This window comes from Myotis yumanensis, unplaced genomic scaffold, assembly GCF_028538775.1.
Source record: "Myotis yumanensis isolate MYYU_CA2020_CCGP unplaced genomic scaffold, mMyoYum1.0.hap1 SCAF_18, whole genome shotgun sequence".
Classification (NCBI taxonomy): Eukaryota; Metazoa; Chordata; class Mammalia; order Chiroptera; family Vespertilionidae; genus Myotis; species Myotis yumanensis.
This window is the reverse complement of record NW_027223769.1, coordinates 4,170,471-4,189,269: the sequence shown is the minus strand read 5'-3', so window position 1 is coordinate 4,189,269 and position 18,799 is coordinate 4,170,471. Positions and strand designations below refer to the sequence as shown.

At 42.7% G+C, this 18,799-nt stretch overlaps 2 protein-coding genes across 2 annotated transcripts; one reads left to right on the top strand and one right to left on the bottom strand.

Moving 5' to 3' along the window:
• The first annotated feature begins 3,564 nt into the window (after nt 1-3,564).
• LOC138997165 (galectin-10-like) lies at nt 3,565-8,373 on the top strand. Its single transcript, XM_070398648.1, has 4 exons — nt 3,565-3,621; nt 5,274-5,350; nt 6,094-6,304; nt 8,145-8,373. The coding sequence occupies exons 1-4, from the start codon at nt 3,607-3,609 to the stop codon at nt 8,256-8,258; spliced, it is 417 nt and encodes a 138-aa protein (XP_070254749.1). The 5' UTR covers nt 3,565-3,606; the 3' UTR covers nt 8,259-8,373.
• Nucleotides 8,374-10,473: 2,100 nt separating this feature from the next.
• Nucleotides 10,474-16,103, bottom strand: LEUTX (leucine twenty homeobox). The gene is made up of 3 exons (XM_070398904.1): nt 16,095-16,103; nt 14,300-14,401; nt 10,474-12,517 (listed from the first exon to the last, which is right to left on the bottom strand). Exons 1-3 carry the CDS (start codon nt 16,101-16,103, stop codon nt 12,026-12,028), a joined length of 603 nt encoding a protein of 200 aa, XP_070255005.1. The 3' UTR covers nt 10,474-12,025.
• Between the last annotated feature and the right edge of the window lie 2,696 nt (nt 16,104-18,799).

The following is an 18,799-nucleotide window of genomic DNA, read 5'->3' as shown; positions in this document are numbered from 1 at the left end:
AAAATAAAAAGCTTCTGCACAGCAAAAGAAACCATCAACAAAACAACAAGAAAGCCCACTGCATGGGAGAATATATTTGCCAATGTTATCACCGATAAGGGTTTAATCTCCGACATTTATAGGGAACTCAAACAACTTAACAAAAGAAAGATAAACAATCCAATCAAAAAATGGGCAAATTACCTAAATAGACACTTTTCAAAAGAGGACATTCAGAAAGCCAAGAGACATATAAAAAATGCTCAAAGTCACAAATCATCCGAGAGATGCAAATCAAAACAACAATGAGGTACCATCTCACACCTGTCAGAATGGCTATCATCAACAAATCAACAAATGGCAAGTGCTGAAGAGGATGCGGAGAAAAAGGAACACTCGTGCACTGCTGGTGGGAATGCAGACTGGTGCAGCCACTATGGAAGACAGTATGGATTTTCCTCAAAAAGTTAAAAATGGAACTCCCATTTGACCCTGTGATCCCACTTCTAGGAATATATCCCAAGAAACCAGAAACACCAATCAAAAGGATATATGCACCCCTATGTTCATAGCAGCACAATTTACCATAGCTAAGATTTGGAAACAGCCCAAGTGCCCATCAGCAGATGAATGGATTAGAAAACCATGGTACATCTACACGATGGAATACTATGCTGCTGTAAAAAAGAAGGAATTTTTACCATTTGCAACAGCATGGATGGAACTGGACAGCATTATGTTAAGTGAAATAAGCCAGGCAATGAAAGTAAAATACCACATGATCTCACTTATTTATGGATAGGAAAGACCATTATAAACTGATGAACAAAAATAGATACAGAGGCAGAGCAGCATCGAACAGATTGTCAAACTGCAGCGGGAAGGCCGGGGAGGGCAGGAGCCGGGGGCGGAGGGGGTAAGAGATCAACCAAAGGACTTGTATGCATGCATATAAGCATAACCAATGGACATAAGACACTGGGGGGTAGGGGAGGCTGGGGGAAGGTCAAGTGGGGAAAAAAGGGAGACATATGTACTACTCTTTGTAATAATTTAAGCAATAAAACAAAATTTACAAATAAAATAAGGTTATTTAATCACAATAAAGTGTTATAAATGTTATACTCTACATACATTTCACAACCTACTTTAAAAAATAACAAAACTCATTTTACGCCCTAACTTGTTTGGTTCAGTGGATAGAGCATTGGCCTGGGGACTGAAGGGTCCCAGGTTCGATTCCGGTCAAGGGCATGTACCTTGGTTGTGGGCACATCCCCAGAAGGGAGTGTGCAAGAGGCAGCTGATCGATGTTTCTCTCTCGTCGATGTTTCTAACTATCTATTCCTCTCCCTTCCTCTCGGTAAAAAACCAATAAAATATATATATATATAAAAAAACCCAACTCATTTTACCACTTGGGAATCTTAATGCTGGAAAACATTCTGATTTAATTTGTTTTTAATTTATTCTTTTATAAACTTTAACTTTTTAAAATGACTCCTAAATGTGTTATTAATTGAATGAGCTATAATTTATTGAAAAGTTTATCATGATTAAATTATAACTTATTGAATTTTATTATTATAAATAATTTTTCATTTTAATGTCCCATGTTGATTGATGTATGTTGGAAGTTGACCATGGGGGTGAAACTTAAAGGCTAAAACTGTTTTTCCAAAAGGTATTTGTATCTTATATTTGGTTTCATTTCCTTAGTCAATCTGACCACAAGAACCCCGCACCCATGGTTCTTTGCTTTGCTGTGACAATGGGAGGGGTCAAAAGAAAGAATTTTATGGCTTTTCTAGTCAGGTTTCAATTTGCTATGGGAAAAGCTTTAAGTGATTCCAACTGTGAACATGCCCCAGCTTTGACTATAGTGTCTAAAAGATGAAAGAAGCATCCCCACCCCTCCTATCTGTCATGATTTATTCATGGGAGACTGCAAAATCGCACCCCCGAAGAGCCCCGACAAATCTCAGAATTAACAATGACAAAGGACCATCAATTGAAACTTCCTTATGATGACTTGCAACCTGTATTTACTTAGAGTGATTCTCTCTTTCAGTTCCAAAACTCCCACAAATTCCAGATGAGGCCATATTTGGCAGAGTAAGACTGAAGAACAGCCTTTTTTTACAGTGTCTTTCTCAGGTTATAGCCTTATATTGCTTCCATAACTTGATTCCCCATCTGAATAAATACACAAATAGAACACATACAAGCAAATACCTTATTTTTTTATTTTTATTTTAACTATTTCTTTTTTTTTTTTTAATATATTTTATTGATTTTTTACAGAGAGGAAGGGAGAGAGATAGAGAGTCAGAAACATCGATGAGAGAGAAACATCGATCAGCTGCCTCCTGCACATCTCCCACTGGGGATGTGCCCGCAACCCAGGTACATGCCCTTGACCGGAATCGAACCTGAGACCTTTCAGTCCGCAGGCCGACGCTCCATCCACCGAGCCAAACCGGTTTCGGCAAGCAAATACCTTATAGTTATCACATATGCACCGACCCTCTTGAGGATTTTCAGGGGCACAAGCATCTTTGGGAAACGCCTTACAGAGGATGCCCAGGGACAGCTGCTATGCAGAGACCTTGAGTGGCTGGGAATGACCCCGTTTGCTGTCCCACGCGGCTGAAAGACCTCTATTCTCTGTCTCTTCAGAGCCACAGGGAGAAAAAGAAGCCTCACTGGATGGAATGAACTGTTGAGTGTGCAGGTAATGAAAACATGATTTTGTGTCAATGATGATTACATTGAATACGTCCCTGCTTTAAATTCCTATTTCAGGCTTTGAACTTGAAAAGGGTCCTCAGTCCTCCACCCCAGGTAAAGAATGAAATGTGGCTGAAGTCCCATCACCTGTTCTTGTGCCTGTTCTCAGACAGGCCTAGAACCAAAGAACACAGAAATCAGAGTAGAATTTAAGGTATCCTCAGTTTTCTCTGAGCCTAGAGGAGAATCAGGGACTCATTTGGATTCACATGGATGCCCAGGGAGACGTGAAAAGGTGAGGCTGGATTCCAGGTGTGTGAGAGAACAATGCACTATTGGCATGGGCAGAGCCAAGGGTCCTACTGGGGAGTGGAGGTGACACAAAGACGTTCTCTACCTCTATCTGCAAGTCTGCTGAGGATCAATGTCCATGCTCTCCCAGACCTCTGGAAGACAGTCCTTACCTCCAGGAAAACCAATTCTTTGCCATTGTTCAAGTAAGAAGAATGTGCATCTTTTGGGTGGGTTCCCCGCTATTGTATACATACTTAGTGAGAGGCATGTAAGCTGGCCTTTAGACCCACTCACACACTCACTACTTCACCCTTATCTGTGCATTTTTCCTGCTACTCTTTCCTCACCCACAATTTCTTCACTGAAATTTCTGCTGCATCACAAACATCCTGCTCAAGGACAGGTCCGGATGCATGTAGTGATTGATTCTATTTGTGATGCTCCACTGCTTCTCAAGCCGGAAATCTTTCTAGAAGGGGCTTAGAAACTGGAATGAAGCCAGAGGGTGGAGCTTCTAGGAATCATTTATAATCTGCCACTTGCTGAGCTCACACACACAACTTAGACACAATTAGGAAGAGCTGCCCAACAGAAGACGCAACAATGGCAGTGGTGCAGGTGAGTTGAAATGGCACAGACTTCATTGATCCCAGGTCCCACAAAGGAAGGAGGAAAGAGTGCAAGATTGCTTAAGATGAAAATATTTGGGGTATTTGGTAATTGTGAATGTGTGGAAGAGAGACCCTTGGCATATGATGATGGAATCCTTATGGGGAATTGTGTGTTGACCCTGGGCCAGTGTAATCCAATGCCAGCATTTGGTGGTGTCTGACTGAGTGTGAACTCTATTGAGACACTGTGACTTTGTGTGGGAAGTGAACAGCTGACTGGGATGAGGGACTGTGTGTGGTGCAAGGGGTGAGATTGCACATTTGTCTTTATGACTGTGCGTGTGTGTGTGTGTGTGTGTGTGTGTGTGTGCAGCTGGGGCAGAGGTTGAGCAGTTGGGAGTGTTGGCAGGTATGTGATATGGTGATCTCATGTCTCTGTGTGGTTCTCTGTGTGTGTGTGATAATCTGTGACTGCGTGTTGAATTGTGAATGTCTGTGTCTGCATGTGAGTGTTCTCCCCTACATGGTAGTGACTTTTAAGTAACTGTATGTCTTTCCATGAGTATCACAGTGGATCCTGGTGGGCAGAACTGGAGGTCTTGAGGAGAGTGGGTTTCCCCACTCCTCCCCAGGACTCCTCCCTGAGCATTAATGAGAGCAGAATGAGTCAGTCCTCAGAGCCTCTTCTCAAGAAGCCTGAGGGGAGGTAAACTCAGACTGTGGGGCACTGGATCTCCTGTCTAGGTCGGCACACAGTGACCCCTGCTCCTGCCTCAGGTCTCCTCCCCAAGTCAGTCCTTCCTCTGTCTTAAAAACAACAACAAAAAAGGGTGAGCAGATCCTGACTCTGGGGAAGGTGGTTGTGGGAACTGGTTTCAGAGAATGGATCACCTGAAGATGGAAGGAACAAAATCAGCTTCAGTCCAGACAAAGCTTACAGTAGATACCAATGAACAATGTGAAGATTTTTTTTTAATTACTTTCATCAATTACTGCCCGCCACCCTGTGTGCAGGTACTGGCTGTGTGCTCAGTGACTTGTGCATGTTCCTGAAAGAACATGCATGTCCTTGAAAATTCTGATGCATATGTAGCCCACACACAGGCGTCTCCTTTTCCATGATCATTGCCCTCTCTTTTAACAAATGTTTTTCATTGGAGTGAATATATATATTTTTATAGTTTTGTCTTGTCTTTACAGTTTCAGATAGGAATGTTCAGAGGGTGGTACTTCAGAAAGGGCCCTTCCCCTTTGGCTAGGTCACCCCTGTTTAGACCCTGTACATACCAGTGACCAGGTTAAAGGTTTTACATCTATTAGCTCATCTGTTACTGAGAGCTCCCTCTGAAGTAGGAATTTCTGATAATCCTCCTTCTACTGAGGAGACAAAGGCAAGGAGAATTCAAGGAATTGATCTACAGTCTCACTGCTAGTAAGAGGCAAAATTAGAATCCAGGAAGCCTGGTTCTTGAAAGCTTGCTTTCAATGACAATTCTCTCATTTCTTCACGGACACGGGGTCCTGACTGTGATGAGGGGGGAAGAAGGGGGCCCTCAGAGTTTGTCCGTTGTTGTTTATCCTGCTTTGCCACTAGGTGTTGGAGGAGGGGAGACCACTCCTGGCTTTGTCCCTCTCATCTGCTCTCTTCTCCCATGGCAGGTCCCATACACAAAAATCTCATCCTTGAACATTGGTTCTTCAGTGACAATCAAAGGGACACCTGCCATGTCTTTCGTGTGAGTACTCTACAGCCTCTGGTGGGACAATGAAGAAGTGAGGTTATTTTTTTTTTTAAAAATACGCTTTTATTGATTTTTTAGAGAGAGAGGAAGGGAGAGGGACAGAGAGATGGAAACATCGATGAGAGAGGAGCATCATCGATCGGCTGCCTCCTGCACGCCCCCTACTGGGGATCCAGCCTTCAACCCAGGCATATGCCCTGACCGGGAATCGAACCAGCGACCTCCTGGTTCCGAGGTCGATGCTCAACCGCTGAGCCACACAGGCCAGGCAGTGAGGTTATTGTAGCTTTGGAGGTCACTTCATGCAAGAATGATACTGAAATGTGTAATTAGCATAATGGTAGCACAATGCAGTTGCAGTTCCTGGAGACCCATCCGGTGCCAGGATTAAACCTACAGGTGCATGTCTGTGGGTAAGTGTTGAAGTCTGGGGGCCGGGGTCACTCAGGCATTGGAGCTGAGGTTTATTATCAAGGGACACAGTATTTCCAGGGCATGAGAAGTAGCCCCGGGCCAGTGACTGCTGCTTGGTGTGAGTCCTGGGCTAAGAGATGAGGCATCTCCCCAGCCTGGGCAGGACAAGCTGAAGCAGCCCCACAGGGACACGTACTGCAGTCTCACCCAGGAAGGCCTTCCCTCCCCCAGGAGGAGTTGGGGAGGGGGTGTGTGTGTGTGTGTTGAATGTGGGCCCCCATGAGGAAGGGTCCTGCTCCACATGCTGTGTGCTTTGCCTTCAGCATGAGCCCAGAACTGCAGGTGGATTTCCACACGGGAACTGAAGAGGACTCCGACATCGCCTTCTACTTCCGAGTGTACTTCGGCAACTGTGTGGTGATGAACAGCCGTCAGTTTGGGGACTGGAAGTCAGAGGAGAGGTACGACGGTATGCCTTTTGTGGATCGCCAGCCATTTGAGCTGTGCATCTCAGTGCTGCAAAATGAGTACCAGGTGAGTGTACCCAGGAGCATCCACTGCACGGGCTCTTAGGGCTCTCTGAGGGGGACACAGCTCTCCCTGGCCTGGCCCCCAGAGTCCCTTGTGGTTCATCTCCTGCCCCTCTCATCACAGAGCACCCTCTGCTGGTACTGCTGTGCTCAGGGCAAGATCAGCACACATGCCTGAATTTCCTCTATCCTCACTTGCAGCCATGTTTTCTGCCTGTGCTGTCATTCTTTCAGTTTTCATGTAGGAGATTGTTAAAATATGCATATAAATAATTATATTTAGTTTAAAATTGAGTGTTTTCTACATTCCTAAATCCAGTCTCTCTCCAGAGCAACTTACTAGTCCTTTTGTGCTCTTTACAGAGATATTATAAGTCTATCATCTATCTATCTATCTATCTATCTATCTATCTATCATCTACCTATCATCTATCATCATGTATCTGTATCTGCTTTTGTTTCTTTTTAAATAAATAATGTTATAAGTATTTCTAGTAATCACACATTGAGGACTAGAGTTTATTTGTTGTAAAAAAATGTATGTTAGATGCCTTAGCTGGTTTGGCTCAGTGGATAGAGCATCGGCCTGCAGACCAAAGGGTCCTGGATTCTATTCCGGTCACGGGCACATATCTAGGTTTCAGGCTTTTCCCCGGACAGGCTCTGGTCAGGGCATGTGCAGGAGACAACCAATTGATGGGTTTCTCTCACATTGATATTTCTCTTTGTCTTTCCCTCTCTCTTCCACTCTCTTAAAAATTAATGGGAAAATATCCTTGGGTGAGGATTTAAACAAATATATAATAAAAAATAATAAAATAATAAAAATGTATGTTAGAGAAATAGTTCTGCTTGAGATGTCCCCACATTATTTAATGTTCACCTAATATTCCAATAGAAGCATTCTCAGAACGATTTAACTTGACCCTTACTCATGCACATTTAGGTGGTTTCCATATTTTGCTCTCATGAATGAAGCTGTATTCTATATAACATTTTTGTCATTATCAACCTCCCAGTGCTTATATGGGAGGATAATTTCAGAGAAATGAAATAGCTGGTTGAAGAAGTGTGTGCAATTTAAATATAAAAAACTAAGACCTTAAAAAGTTGACTTTTTTTCCATAGCCATGGTAATAAAGTGTATATTTAAAAATTCTGACCTTTCTAAATGGAGAAGCAAAAAATTAACATCTTATTATGATTGAAGCCAGGTATCTTTTCATATGCTTATAAGCTGATTTAAATTATCCTAATTTAAAATCATATGTACAATTTTACCTCTTTAAGAACACTCAAGCCCTAGCAGGTTTGGCTCAGTGGATAGAGCGTCAGCCCTCAGACTAAAGGGTCCTGGGTTCAATTCCAGTCAAGGGTACATACCTGGGTTGCAAGTATGATCCCTGGCCCTGATGTGTCTCTCTCACATCGATGTTTCACTTTCTCTCTCTCCCCCTTCCACTCTGTCTAAAAAGCAATGGAAATAAATATCCTCAGGTGAGGATTTAAAGAAAGAAAGAAAGGATACAGACACTTAGGATTCATGAGACACAGTTCCTGGCCATGAGAATCTTCTAAGCTAGAGAGAAGGCCTGGCAGACATAGACAATGCAACAGGAAGTGGTAGCACTTCAGTGGAGGAATAAGAGAATCTCAGAAAATAGAATGAACAACTGTCCGAAATAGTCACAAAATGTAGGTTATAAAAAGAAGCACGCCTACTGACTTTTGAAATGTGACTGAGAGTTTCTGGGTGGATGGTATGTCTATAGGATAGAAGTGGAAAGAAAGACGGTAAGTCTGTTTGGTGGCCTACTGTATTTATGATACATATTCCCTTCCAGATAAAGATAAATGGCCGTCAGTGTTACAAGTTTTCCCATCGACTCCCACCAGAGAGTGTGAAGATGATCCAGGTGTGGAGAGATGTCTCCCTGAGTTCAGTGAGTGTCCAGTAGAGAAGGATGTGACCAGAATCCCCGTTGTCAAGGAGACCCCTCCACCTCAGTGACCCTGTGGTTCCCAGAGCTGGCTAACAACATGGGTTCTCACCCTTCCCCCACACTTGGTCATTAAAACTCCTGAGAACTTAACAAGATTTGCTTCTTTCTTCTGAGGGAAAGAAGAGAAAAAAGATTAAGTGCTCAACACTAAACGGGGCATGAGAGTACTGTGGGGGAGGTCAAGGAATCAGAGGACAAATATTTCTCGGACACATGGAGTGAGGGACAGGGTCATGAGATGTCTGAGAGGACATTGGTGACAGTATCCTTATGCAGTTCTTACGATATGTCAGACACTCTAAAGCAAAATCCTTCCCCAATTTCAGACAGCTAAACCAAGATATTAGGTATCTGTCTCAAGCCACAAAGCTATAATTGGTAGTTGGGGAAGGAACTTTGTATTCGGAGGACAATCAGGTGAGATTTCTTAAATCTTCCTTTATTCCAGGATGTTTAATATATATATTGTCACTGTGCCTGGCTTTGTGTGAGATGCACTGGGAAAAATAAAGAAAATGACAAGGCCAGCACTTAAAAAGTTTTCATCCAAGAAATAGTTGGAAAACCAAGATTTACCTCAAAGAATCTCTTTTTCCTATTACTCAAACAATTGCAAGATTTTTTTTCAATTTATGTGGGCAGAAACCTGGGACATGTTTGGTAATGAACTGTTATGATTTTAGACCAGGGAGGATAAAATTATTGTTAAAACAAGAACAATTTATACACGGGATGCAGGGACCTGACTCTGGCTGTGATGCCCCACAGAATCGTTGCAGAATAACAACCTCTCCAAAATATATTGTTTTAAAACAATAATTTATGATTCTGTCTCCCAGTGTTGCAGGTGTCCTGCACTCATATGGGTAGTGTATTTTGTGGTTCTAATCAGATGGTAGTGGGAAGTGGAGTTTCCTGATGGGCGCTTTCCTCGTGTCTGACTCTTTACTTGAGCTGGATGAAAGAGCTGGGAGCTGGCTGGTTGTTTCTCTTTACACAACCTTCATAGCTGTCTTAGACTCATCAACTCACTCAGGCTTCATGGCTTCCATAGTGATCCCTTGAAAAGGCCCAAGCAGAAGGTGTAAGGTGTAATAGGACCTCGCTCTAGAAGTCATGCAATGCCACTCCCTTCACATCTTAGTGTTCAAAGGTGAGTCAGAGAGACAGCCATAATCATGTGGAGGAGACTACACTAGGGCACGGGTATGACTTGTGGTTCATAGAAATCATCCTAAGAGACTAGCTACTGTTCCACCCTCAGGCCCAGAGACGTTCACACTTCCCACAAACCCAAAACACTGATTACTTTCTACGGAATTTCCAAATGTAGTACAATTACAGCAATAAGCTTGGGACAGAAGTCCAGCACCTCACCATCAAAATCAGGGCCTGGTGCTCATGAAAGGAACTGATTATAACTTCTCAGGTGCAGTTCCTCTCAATATGTGCACTAAAGGGACAAAATGCCTGCCTCATACATGCCAGACATACGTGCTGAAACAGACACAGAAAAAAATGCAATCCACACCTCGATTTTAATAGGCAGCCATAGGAGGTGTATAGCAGCCACTGCTTCGTTTCATATCTGAAAACCAGCCAGGCTCATATCTACCTTTTTCTTTGGAATTGTTTCTCTGCAGTAACAGCGTCCACCCTCCTTTCTCAGCTTCTTTGAGTTCCTGCCTACATGTCAGAATGACTATTCTAGGGGCTCTGATAATCAGACTCTTAGCAAGTCTGGAGAACCACTTAGGAGACACATTACTTAGAAGAGATTATTCATAAAAATAGCCACGACAGACTTAAGAATGTCTTCTGGAAATAGCCTCTTTCTCCACAAGGACTACCTTGGGCATCAATCACATGATCTCTCACCATGTCCATTGCCACAGCATCTTCTTCAACTCCAACCTCTTAACTGGAATGACTTTCCTTAGCCTTCCTCCAACCTAACATCCAGAAGCCTTGAGGTGGCAACACATTGCTAATGGCACTGTTCAGGCCTTTCTTCTGGGTTTCATTTCACACTGGAATGAAATTTCCCCCTCACTACCTATAAACTCCTGAGTTCTGATTAGGCACAATCTTCTCCTTTCAAATACCACAAATAGGTGTCCCCCCCATTGCCTCCCATGACCTCACCTTCCCAAGCAAACCACATTCTGAATTTGTTTATCATACATTGTTTTTATTTATGATTTTATAGTCAACTACAGGCCTGATGCACGAAAATTTATGCAAGAGTAGGTCTTCCTTCCCCAGGCTGCCGGCACTGGCTTCCCTCTGGCACCCGGGACCCGGGCTTCCCTCCTCCGGCCACTGGCAGGCACCCGGGGCCCAGGCTGCTTCACTCCTCTGGCTGCCCGCAGGCACCGGGGACCCCAACCGGCTTCCCTCGGGCCCAGCTTTGCCAGGAAGGATGTCCGGAATAAGTCTGGTCTAATTAGCACATTACCCTTTTATTATTATAGATGTCTGCAAAACAATTATCAAGAAAACTATAATTTAATAGAAGACCTGACCTCGTGGATACTCACACCTTATTAAAGGAGAATCATTTTAAAAAAACTTTATTGTTGAAAGTATTAAATATGTCCCCTCTTTTTCCCATTGACCTCTCCCACCCTGCCCCCACCCCCAAGCCCAGGCCTTCACCACCCTATTGTCTGTGTCCATTATGCATATACGTGTATGAGCTAATTGGTTGATCTCTTCTCCCTCCTCCCCTGCCTTCCTCTGAGGTTTGACAGTCTGTTCCATGGTTCTGCCTCTGGGTCTATTTTTGTTCATCAGTTTATGTTGTTCATTGGATTCCACATAGGAGTGAGATCATGTGATACTTATCTTTCTCTGACTGGCTTATTTTGCTTAACATAATGCTCAATGGAGAATAATTTTTAAAAGATTCAAGTTCTAGCTGGTTTGGCTCAGTGGATAGAGCGTCAGCCTGCAGACCAAAGGCTCCCTGCTTGGATTCCAAACAAGAGCAAGTACCTTGGTTGTAGGCTGCTCCCAGCCAGGCCCTGGTTGGGTCTGGTGCAGGAGGCAAGCAATCAATGTGTTTCTTTCACATCGATATTTCTTTCTTTCCCTCTCTCTTCCAGTCTCTCTAAAAAACAATGGAAAAATATCCTCAGGTTAGGATTAAAAAAAAAAGGTAGAGGTATTTCTTCTTATAGAAAAAGATAAATAACTGGTTTGTTTAGACTCATTAATGTATTTGGAAATGTCTCTGGGTTTGACAAGATTTGGATCACAAACCTTTTTCAAGAGCTGTGGAGGTATTATCCAGCACACTGAAGATCAATCCCAGCCATATCCCCTCAATTAGGGCACTTGGGGAAGAGGTACTCATCTAGACTGCTGGGGTGATCCTCCCCAGGTAGGGAATATCTATACTAATAAAAGGATAATATGGTAATTATACTGGGAGACCTTCCGGACAAAGCCATGGTGGCGGGGCAAAGCAGAGGTGGTTAGGGGCAATCAGGTCAGGAGGAGACGGCAGTTGGGGGTGATTAGGTCAGTCGGTGGGGGGGCAGTTGGGGGCAAGCAGGCCAGTTGGGGGGGCAGTTGGGGGCAAGCAGGCTGGCGGGGGAGCGGCAGTTGGGGGTGAGCAGGCTGGCAGGCAGAGTGGTTAGGGGTGATCAAGCAGGCAGACAGGTAAGCAGTTAGGAGCCAGTGGTCTCGGATTGCGAGAGGGATGGCCAACAGCCAGTTTAGGCCCAATCCCACAGGGATCGGGTAAACCAGCAGTCGGACATCCCCTGAGGAGTTCTAGATTGGAGAAGGTGCAGGCCAGGCTGAGGGACACCCCTCCCCCCCAACGCCCCCGCCCCATGCATGAATTTTGTGCACCGGGCCACTAGTTGTTGTATAAACTGATCTATGTCAGAGGGATTGGAGGCCCAAGAAGGATCAAAGACACTCAGACATAGCTGTTGAAGGTCATGAGGCTGAGAATCCCATGATACATTCCACACAGAGGCACCAGTCCCTCCAGATTGCTCGATATTAGAAGTCTTAGGGAGTTCATGGTTATAAGCATTCACAATGCTGGGACTCAGGGGATGAGTGTTTGTAGAAGGTACAGATAAAGGAGTCTCCTCCTCCTTCACTGAAATGGTTTGGTTTTGTGCTTCTAGTGCCACACTAGGCTGACACTGTAGCAGCTGTTTCCTCCTTTTGACACGCTGGTTCTTGAACCAACACTGGGAAAAGAGCAGGTAAGCTGGTTAATAAAGGGATGGGTTCAAAGGGGAATCCTACATGCTCCTCAGGAGTTAGGTTGCTTTGGTGTGCAAAAGCTAGTCTCACATTTCTTCATATTTAGCTGAATAAGGAATGTTCTCTATCTCCTGGTGGCCCAGGGTTTGGAGGGCAAAGGGAATATGAGATTGTGCTAAACATACATAGAATAGGACACAGCACTCTAGATCAGGAGGTGTTACAGAAAGGGGTTCTGTCTCGCTGGATGCTCTGGGTTTTCTGAGAGAGGATTGTTAACTATGAGAATATGGAGTGGGAATCTAGCTTGGGGTACCTTCGGGGTCATCTAGGGATTTTTACACCCTGAATCTTCTGTGGCAAGGCATTGTGGGAACCACATCAGGGTTCCTGGATAGTCAAAGCCAATGAGAGCACAGAGGCCTTGTTGTCAATACACCAGAATGGCCAAGGCCGCTCTAAGCATGAGCCTAATCGGGGTGCCCAAGGCCAAGATACCATACACAGCTGCAAGGCCACAGGGATCTCACGGTACACTATGCCCTTCTGTAACCCAAATGATTGATGTCACTGTTGGCAGCTAGCCTTCTTTGTCTCTGGAGTAATATACAGGTTACTGACCAGAGAGAGGAGAGAGAGCTCAGAGAAGCAGAGGTGGTAGGCACAGAGAATGTAGCTCCTATGTGTGCAGGAGAGAGGAGAGCTCAGATGGAGCTGAGAGCTGATACTGCTACGATGTAAGGTAAGAGCTCACAGAGAGCTCAGCTATAGCTACCATGTTAACTAGCCTGTGTGCTGGGAGAGAAGCTCAGAGGTAGTTACTGTGTGAGGCCACAGAGACCAGCCAGTGTGCTGGGCAGGGGAGACAGGAGAAACTGCTGAGTCAGACAGGCCAGAGAAGCTGCTGAAGCAGAGCTTAGGTACTGTTACGATGTGAAGCAGCGAGTTTAGGAGGCAGCTTGGGGCTGCCCAGATAATAGCTGTGGGTACAGAGACTAATGCTGCTTTGTGGGAAAGATGTACATGTTCACCAGCCAGTGTCTGGCCGGCTGCCTGTATGGACTTTGCTGTAAAGAACTGTTTTGTCTGATGGCTATGTGGCCACCGGCTTCTACAATAAAGACTCATTCTTACACCCCCACAACCTCTCATGGCTTCTCCGTCTAAGACCTGCTGTAACAGGAGGTCCAGTCCCTGGGCAGGGGGGCTTAGACCCGACACCTCTAACTAGGGAGCAGAGGACAAAGGAGGAACTTGGACTACGTTGCCAACAGTTACTACAGTGGGCAGGATTCGAGGAAGAGCCAGCCTTGGCGTAATCGGGAAGAATTTTAGAAGAATATATGGACTCAGAACAACTCAGAGCAGCAGTGCTGAGCAGGGCTCCTGCTGTCTCTGAGAGGCATACATATGTAATTGCAAATGTCCTGATTGAGAAGAACCTAAAAATAAACAGGAACAGACCCAAAGTGAGTATCTGAGATACATTCTCAAAAGGCCTGCTGTACTACTGTGGGTCTGCAGTCAGAAAGGCCTGGATTCACATTCTTCCTCTTGTGTTTATAATCCTTGGAAGACATTCCTCCCTGTGAGCTTTAGTGTTTTTCAATAAAATGGGTGGTCATGAGAATAAAAATATGAAGTGCTTAACACCTGTCCTGACACATAGCAATTATTCAATTATAAATAGGGATTCTATGATGGTTAAAAGTGTGTATAAAGCTTTGGACTAGGCGTGCTATCTAGAGACACACTTAGGGACCCACCTGTAATACTAGCTCATCAAGTTGAGTGGCTGAAGCAAGCTCTGTCAGGGTATTCCCACTTGGGTACACGGTCTTTTCAAATGTGTCTTTCAGTATTCTCAGCTAAAGTTTGTGCAGGACCGGCGAGCAGACTTTGGCTTTTCTGCAAAGAAAATAGATAAAAGGCTTTCATAAGAATATATCCACAGGGATGTAAAGTACAGCATTGAGGATATACGAAATAATATTTAATAACTATGTATGATGCCAGGTGAGGACTATACCTATGGAGGGGATCACTTTGTAAGTTATATAAATATCTAATCACTATTCTGTACACCTGAAACTCGTAATATTGAATATTCTCTGTAATTAAAAACAAAATTAAACAACTTTTGAATAACTATATATATAGTAAATATATTTGTTAATATATGTTAACAAAACATACACACACAAACACACACCTGGTATCCAAAGGTCTTACTTGAGCCTGACCTGGGAACCAAGAGCTTGGTCTAGGAAGCTGACTCATGAGACCCACTCCCCACCATCTTGGTGGGATTGTTCTCCACCAACAAAAAATCAGCACCAGCTTCCACTAAGTAGGACACACTTTAAGCCACAAATGGGGACAGCTTTTTGTATTTAGTCTCACTCTATAGGCCCTGGAAAAGAGAAATCAACCTCCAGGACTTTGGACATCATTTTGTCTTCTAGCAACCTGTTTTTCCTCTTGAAAATGATTCAAGTCTGGTTTGAAGGCAAGTAATTGTTTGCTTGCTTTAGAGCAGCGGTTCTCAACCTGTGGGTCGCAACACCTTTAGGGGTCGAACGACCCTTTCATAGGGGTCGCCTAAGATCATCAGAAAACACATATATATATAATTACATATTGTTTTGTGATTAATCACTATGCTTTAATTATGTTCAATTTGTAACAATGAAATTGGGGGGTCACCACAACATGAGGAACTGTATTAAAGGGTCGCGGCATCAGGAAGGTTGAGAACCACTGCTTTAGAGTAATGTATGGGAATCCCAAAGTCTAGGAAAAGGAACTACATAGTGGGAGAAAAGATGATCTGTCCTCTTTGGGATAGCATAGCAGAGAGGCATGATATCGGCAATGGGCTCATTTGAGTTTATATAGTTCATAGAGTACTTGAGAGCCTGTTACCCTACTCACCCATAGACTGGCACATTTCTGTTTATACTGGTTGGACTGGGAGATCCTGAAGCTAGTGAATTGGCTATTGGCTATTTATTAATGGGGACAGTGAGGAAAGCAGATATGAGGCTTAGTGACCTGAGAATAAATGTTGACTCTCCCATTTATTAGCCCTGCTCCATTGAAAGTATCATTGCACTTACATTATGTTTGTTGTTATACCTCACCTGATGATATCTTTTTATTGATTTTTAGAGAGAGTAGACGGGAGAAGGAGAGATAGAGAGAGAAAAACAGATGTGAGAGATACACATCAATTGATTGCCTCCCGCACATGCCCTGACCAGGGTTGGGGATTGAGCCTGCAACTGAGGTACAGTGGACTTGACCAGCATCAAACCTGGGACTCTTCAGTCTGCAGGATGATGCTCTATGCACTGAGCAAAACCGGATAGGACTACACTTAAATTCTTTGTCTCCATTCCTCTATCAGCACAATGATCCCAGATACTTTATTCACCCTAAGGAGGATCTGAGTATTCGAAATGCAAGTCTGCTAATTATAGGCTTGGTGCATAGCAGGCGTAGAGTGGAAATTTTCACTATTGTTTAAAATGTACATAAAATCATGCCATCTAGTAGTACCTGATCCATTTTATATGCTAGGAGGCTCTTATTCTTCATACAAACACCCCACCAGCCCCCAAAGCCAGCATGCTGCCCAATCGCCCAATGTGAAGACATGAGGTCAGACACCCAAATATTACATAGCTGTTCATCATCTGTGTAAACAGAAACTGGTTAAAGTCCTCTTTGTAGGAAGTCCTCAAACATGAGCAAGAAAGAGAGACAGAGGAGGAGGAGGAGCAGCAGCAGCAGCAAATTAAAGACCAGAATTTTTCTTAAGAAAAGAACTACAAGAATATTTCAAATTATTAAAATCAACATTCTCAGATAAATAAGAAAAGACAATGTACTCATATATACAGAATATCTTAAATAAAAGGAAAATCAGGTTTGAAATTGGTAATTAAAAATAACCTCAAAGCATTGTAAAAGTGGGAGAGAAAGCTAACGAAATACACCAGAAAGTAGAATAAAAAGATAGAGGGTGAACAAAAAGAGTGAAAAGGTAGAAAAATAAAAACTTGATCAAGGATGTCTAATATTTGGCTAAGAAATATCAGCAATATTTATTTGACTAACAAATATCTCTGACTAAAATAAAACATTTCCAGAGTATTTTGAAAATATTATACAAGACATAATTTAGCCCTAGTCAGTTTGGCTCAGTGGATAGAGCATCGGCCTGTGGACTGACGGGTCCTGGGTTCGCTTCCGGTCAATGGCATAAGTTCGGGTTGTGGGCTCCATCCTCAGTGGGGGGCATGCAGGAGGCAGCCAATCAATAATTATCTCTCACATATGTTTCTATCTCCCTCCCTCTTCCTCTCTGCAGTGAATAAAAGCATATTTTTAAAAAATGAAATAATTAAAAATTTGAGAAATAAAGTGCAAGGTCTCCAGATCAAGGCTATTCAGTGACAAGCGCAATAAATGAATGAAAGGCTCACTGCTGCAAAATACCAGAAAAACAGGATATACAAAATCCTAATCCTCCTCAGACTATTCCAAAAAATTCAAGAGGAAGGTAAACTTCCAAGCTCTTTTTTATGAGGCCAGTATTATCCTAATTCCAAAACCAGATAAAGATGCTATACAGAAAGAAAACTACAGGCCAATATCTCTGATGAACATAAATGCTAAAATAATCAATAAAATGTTAGCAAATCGGATCCAGCAATACATTAAACAGATCATACACTATAAACAAGTGGGATTTATTCCATGGAAGCAAGGTTGGTACAATATTTGCAAATCATAAACAAAATGAAGGATAAAAATCACATGATCGTATTAATAGATGCAGAAAATGCATTCAACAAAATCCAGTACCCATTTATGATAAAAACTCTCAGCAAACTGGGAATAGAGGAATCATAACTTAACATAATATAGGCTATGCTGTGTATGAAAAACCTCTAGTTAACATCATACTCAATGGGTAAAAACTAAAAGTGCTTCCCTTAAGATCAGGAACTAGTCAAAGATGTCTACTTTTACTACTCTTATTCAACATAGTACTGGATGGACTTCCTGGTCAGCAATCAGATAAGAAAAAATAAAAGGCTTTCATTTAGAAAAGAGGAAGTAAAACTGTCATTATTTGCAGATGACATGATATTGTGCATAGAAAACCCTAAAGACCCCACCAAAGAATCTACTAGATTTAATAAATGAATTCAGAAAGTAGCAGGATACAAAATTAATATCGAGAAATCGGTGGTATTTTTATATACCAATAATGAACTCTCAGGAACAAAAACACTAAAAAAAATCCCATTTACCATTGCAAAACAAACAAACAAATAAAAAAACAAGGTACCTAGGAATAAATTTAACCAAGGAGGTAAAAGACCTGAACTTGAAAACCATGGATATTGAAAAAAGAAATAAAGAAAGATACAAACAAGTTTTTGGAAGCATATACTGTATTCATGCATTGGAAGAATTAACATTTATAAAATGTCCATACTACCTAAATGGAATAGATTCAATGGAATCCTCATTAAAATACCAACAGCATATTTCACAGATCTAGAACCAATATTCTGAAAATTTACATGGAACCAAAAGAGACCCCAGATAGCCTCAGCAATCTTGAGAAAGAACAACAAAGTTGGAGGGGTCACTATACTACAAAGCAATTGTAATCAAAACAGCCTGGTACTGGCACAAGAACAGGCATATAGATCAATGGAACAGAACAGAGATCCCAGAAATCAACCCACACCATTATGGTCAATTAATATTTGACAAAGACGCCAAAAGCATACATGGAGTAAAGACAGTTCCACCACCGCACACAAAAACATACAGATGTCCAATAGACATATGAAAAAATGTTCCACGTCACCCATCATCAGTGAGATACAAATTAAAATGACAATAAGGTACCATCTCACACCTGTCAGAATGGCTACCATCAACAAATCAACAAATGACAAGTGCTGGTGAGGATGTGGAGAAAAGGAACTCCAGTACACTGCTGGTGGAAATGCAGACTGGTGCAACCAATGCAGAAAACAGTACGGAGTTTCCTCAAAAAATTAAAAACCGAGCTGCTTTTTGACCCAGTGATACCACTTGTGGCAATATATCCTAAGAAACCAGAAACACCATCAGAAAAAATGTATGTACCCCTATGTTCATAGCAGCACAATTTACAAGATCTGGAAACATCCCAAGTACCCATCAGTAGATGAGTGGATAAAAGAGTTGTGGTACAT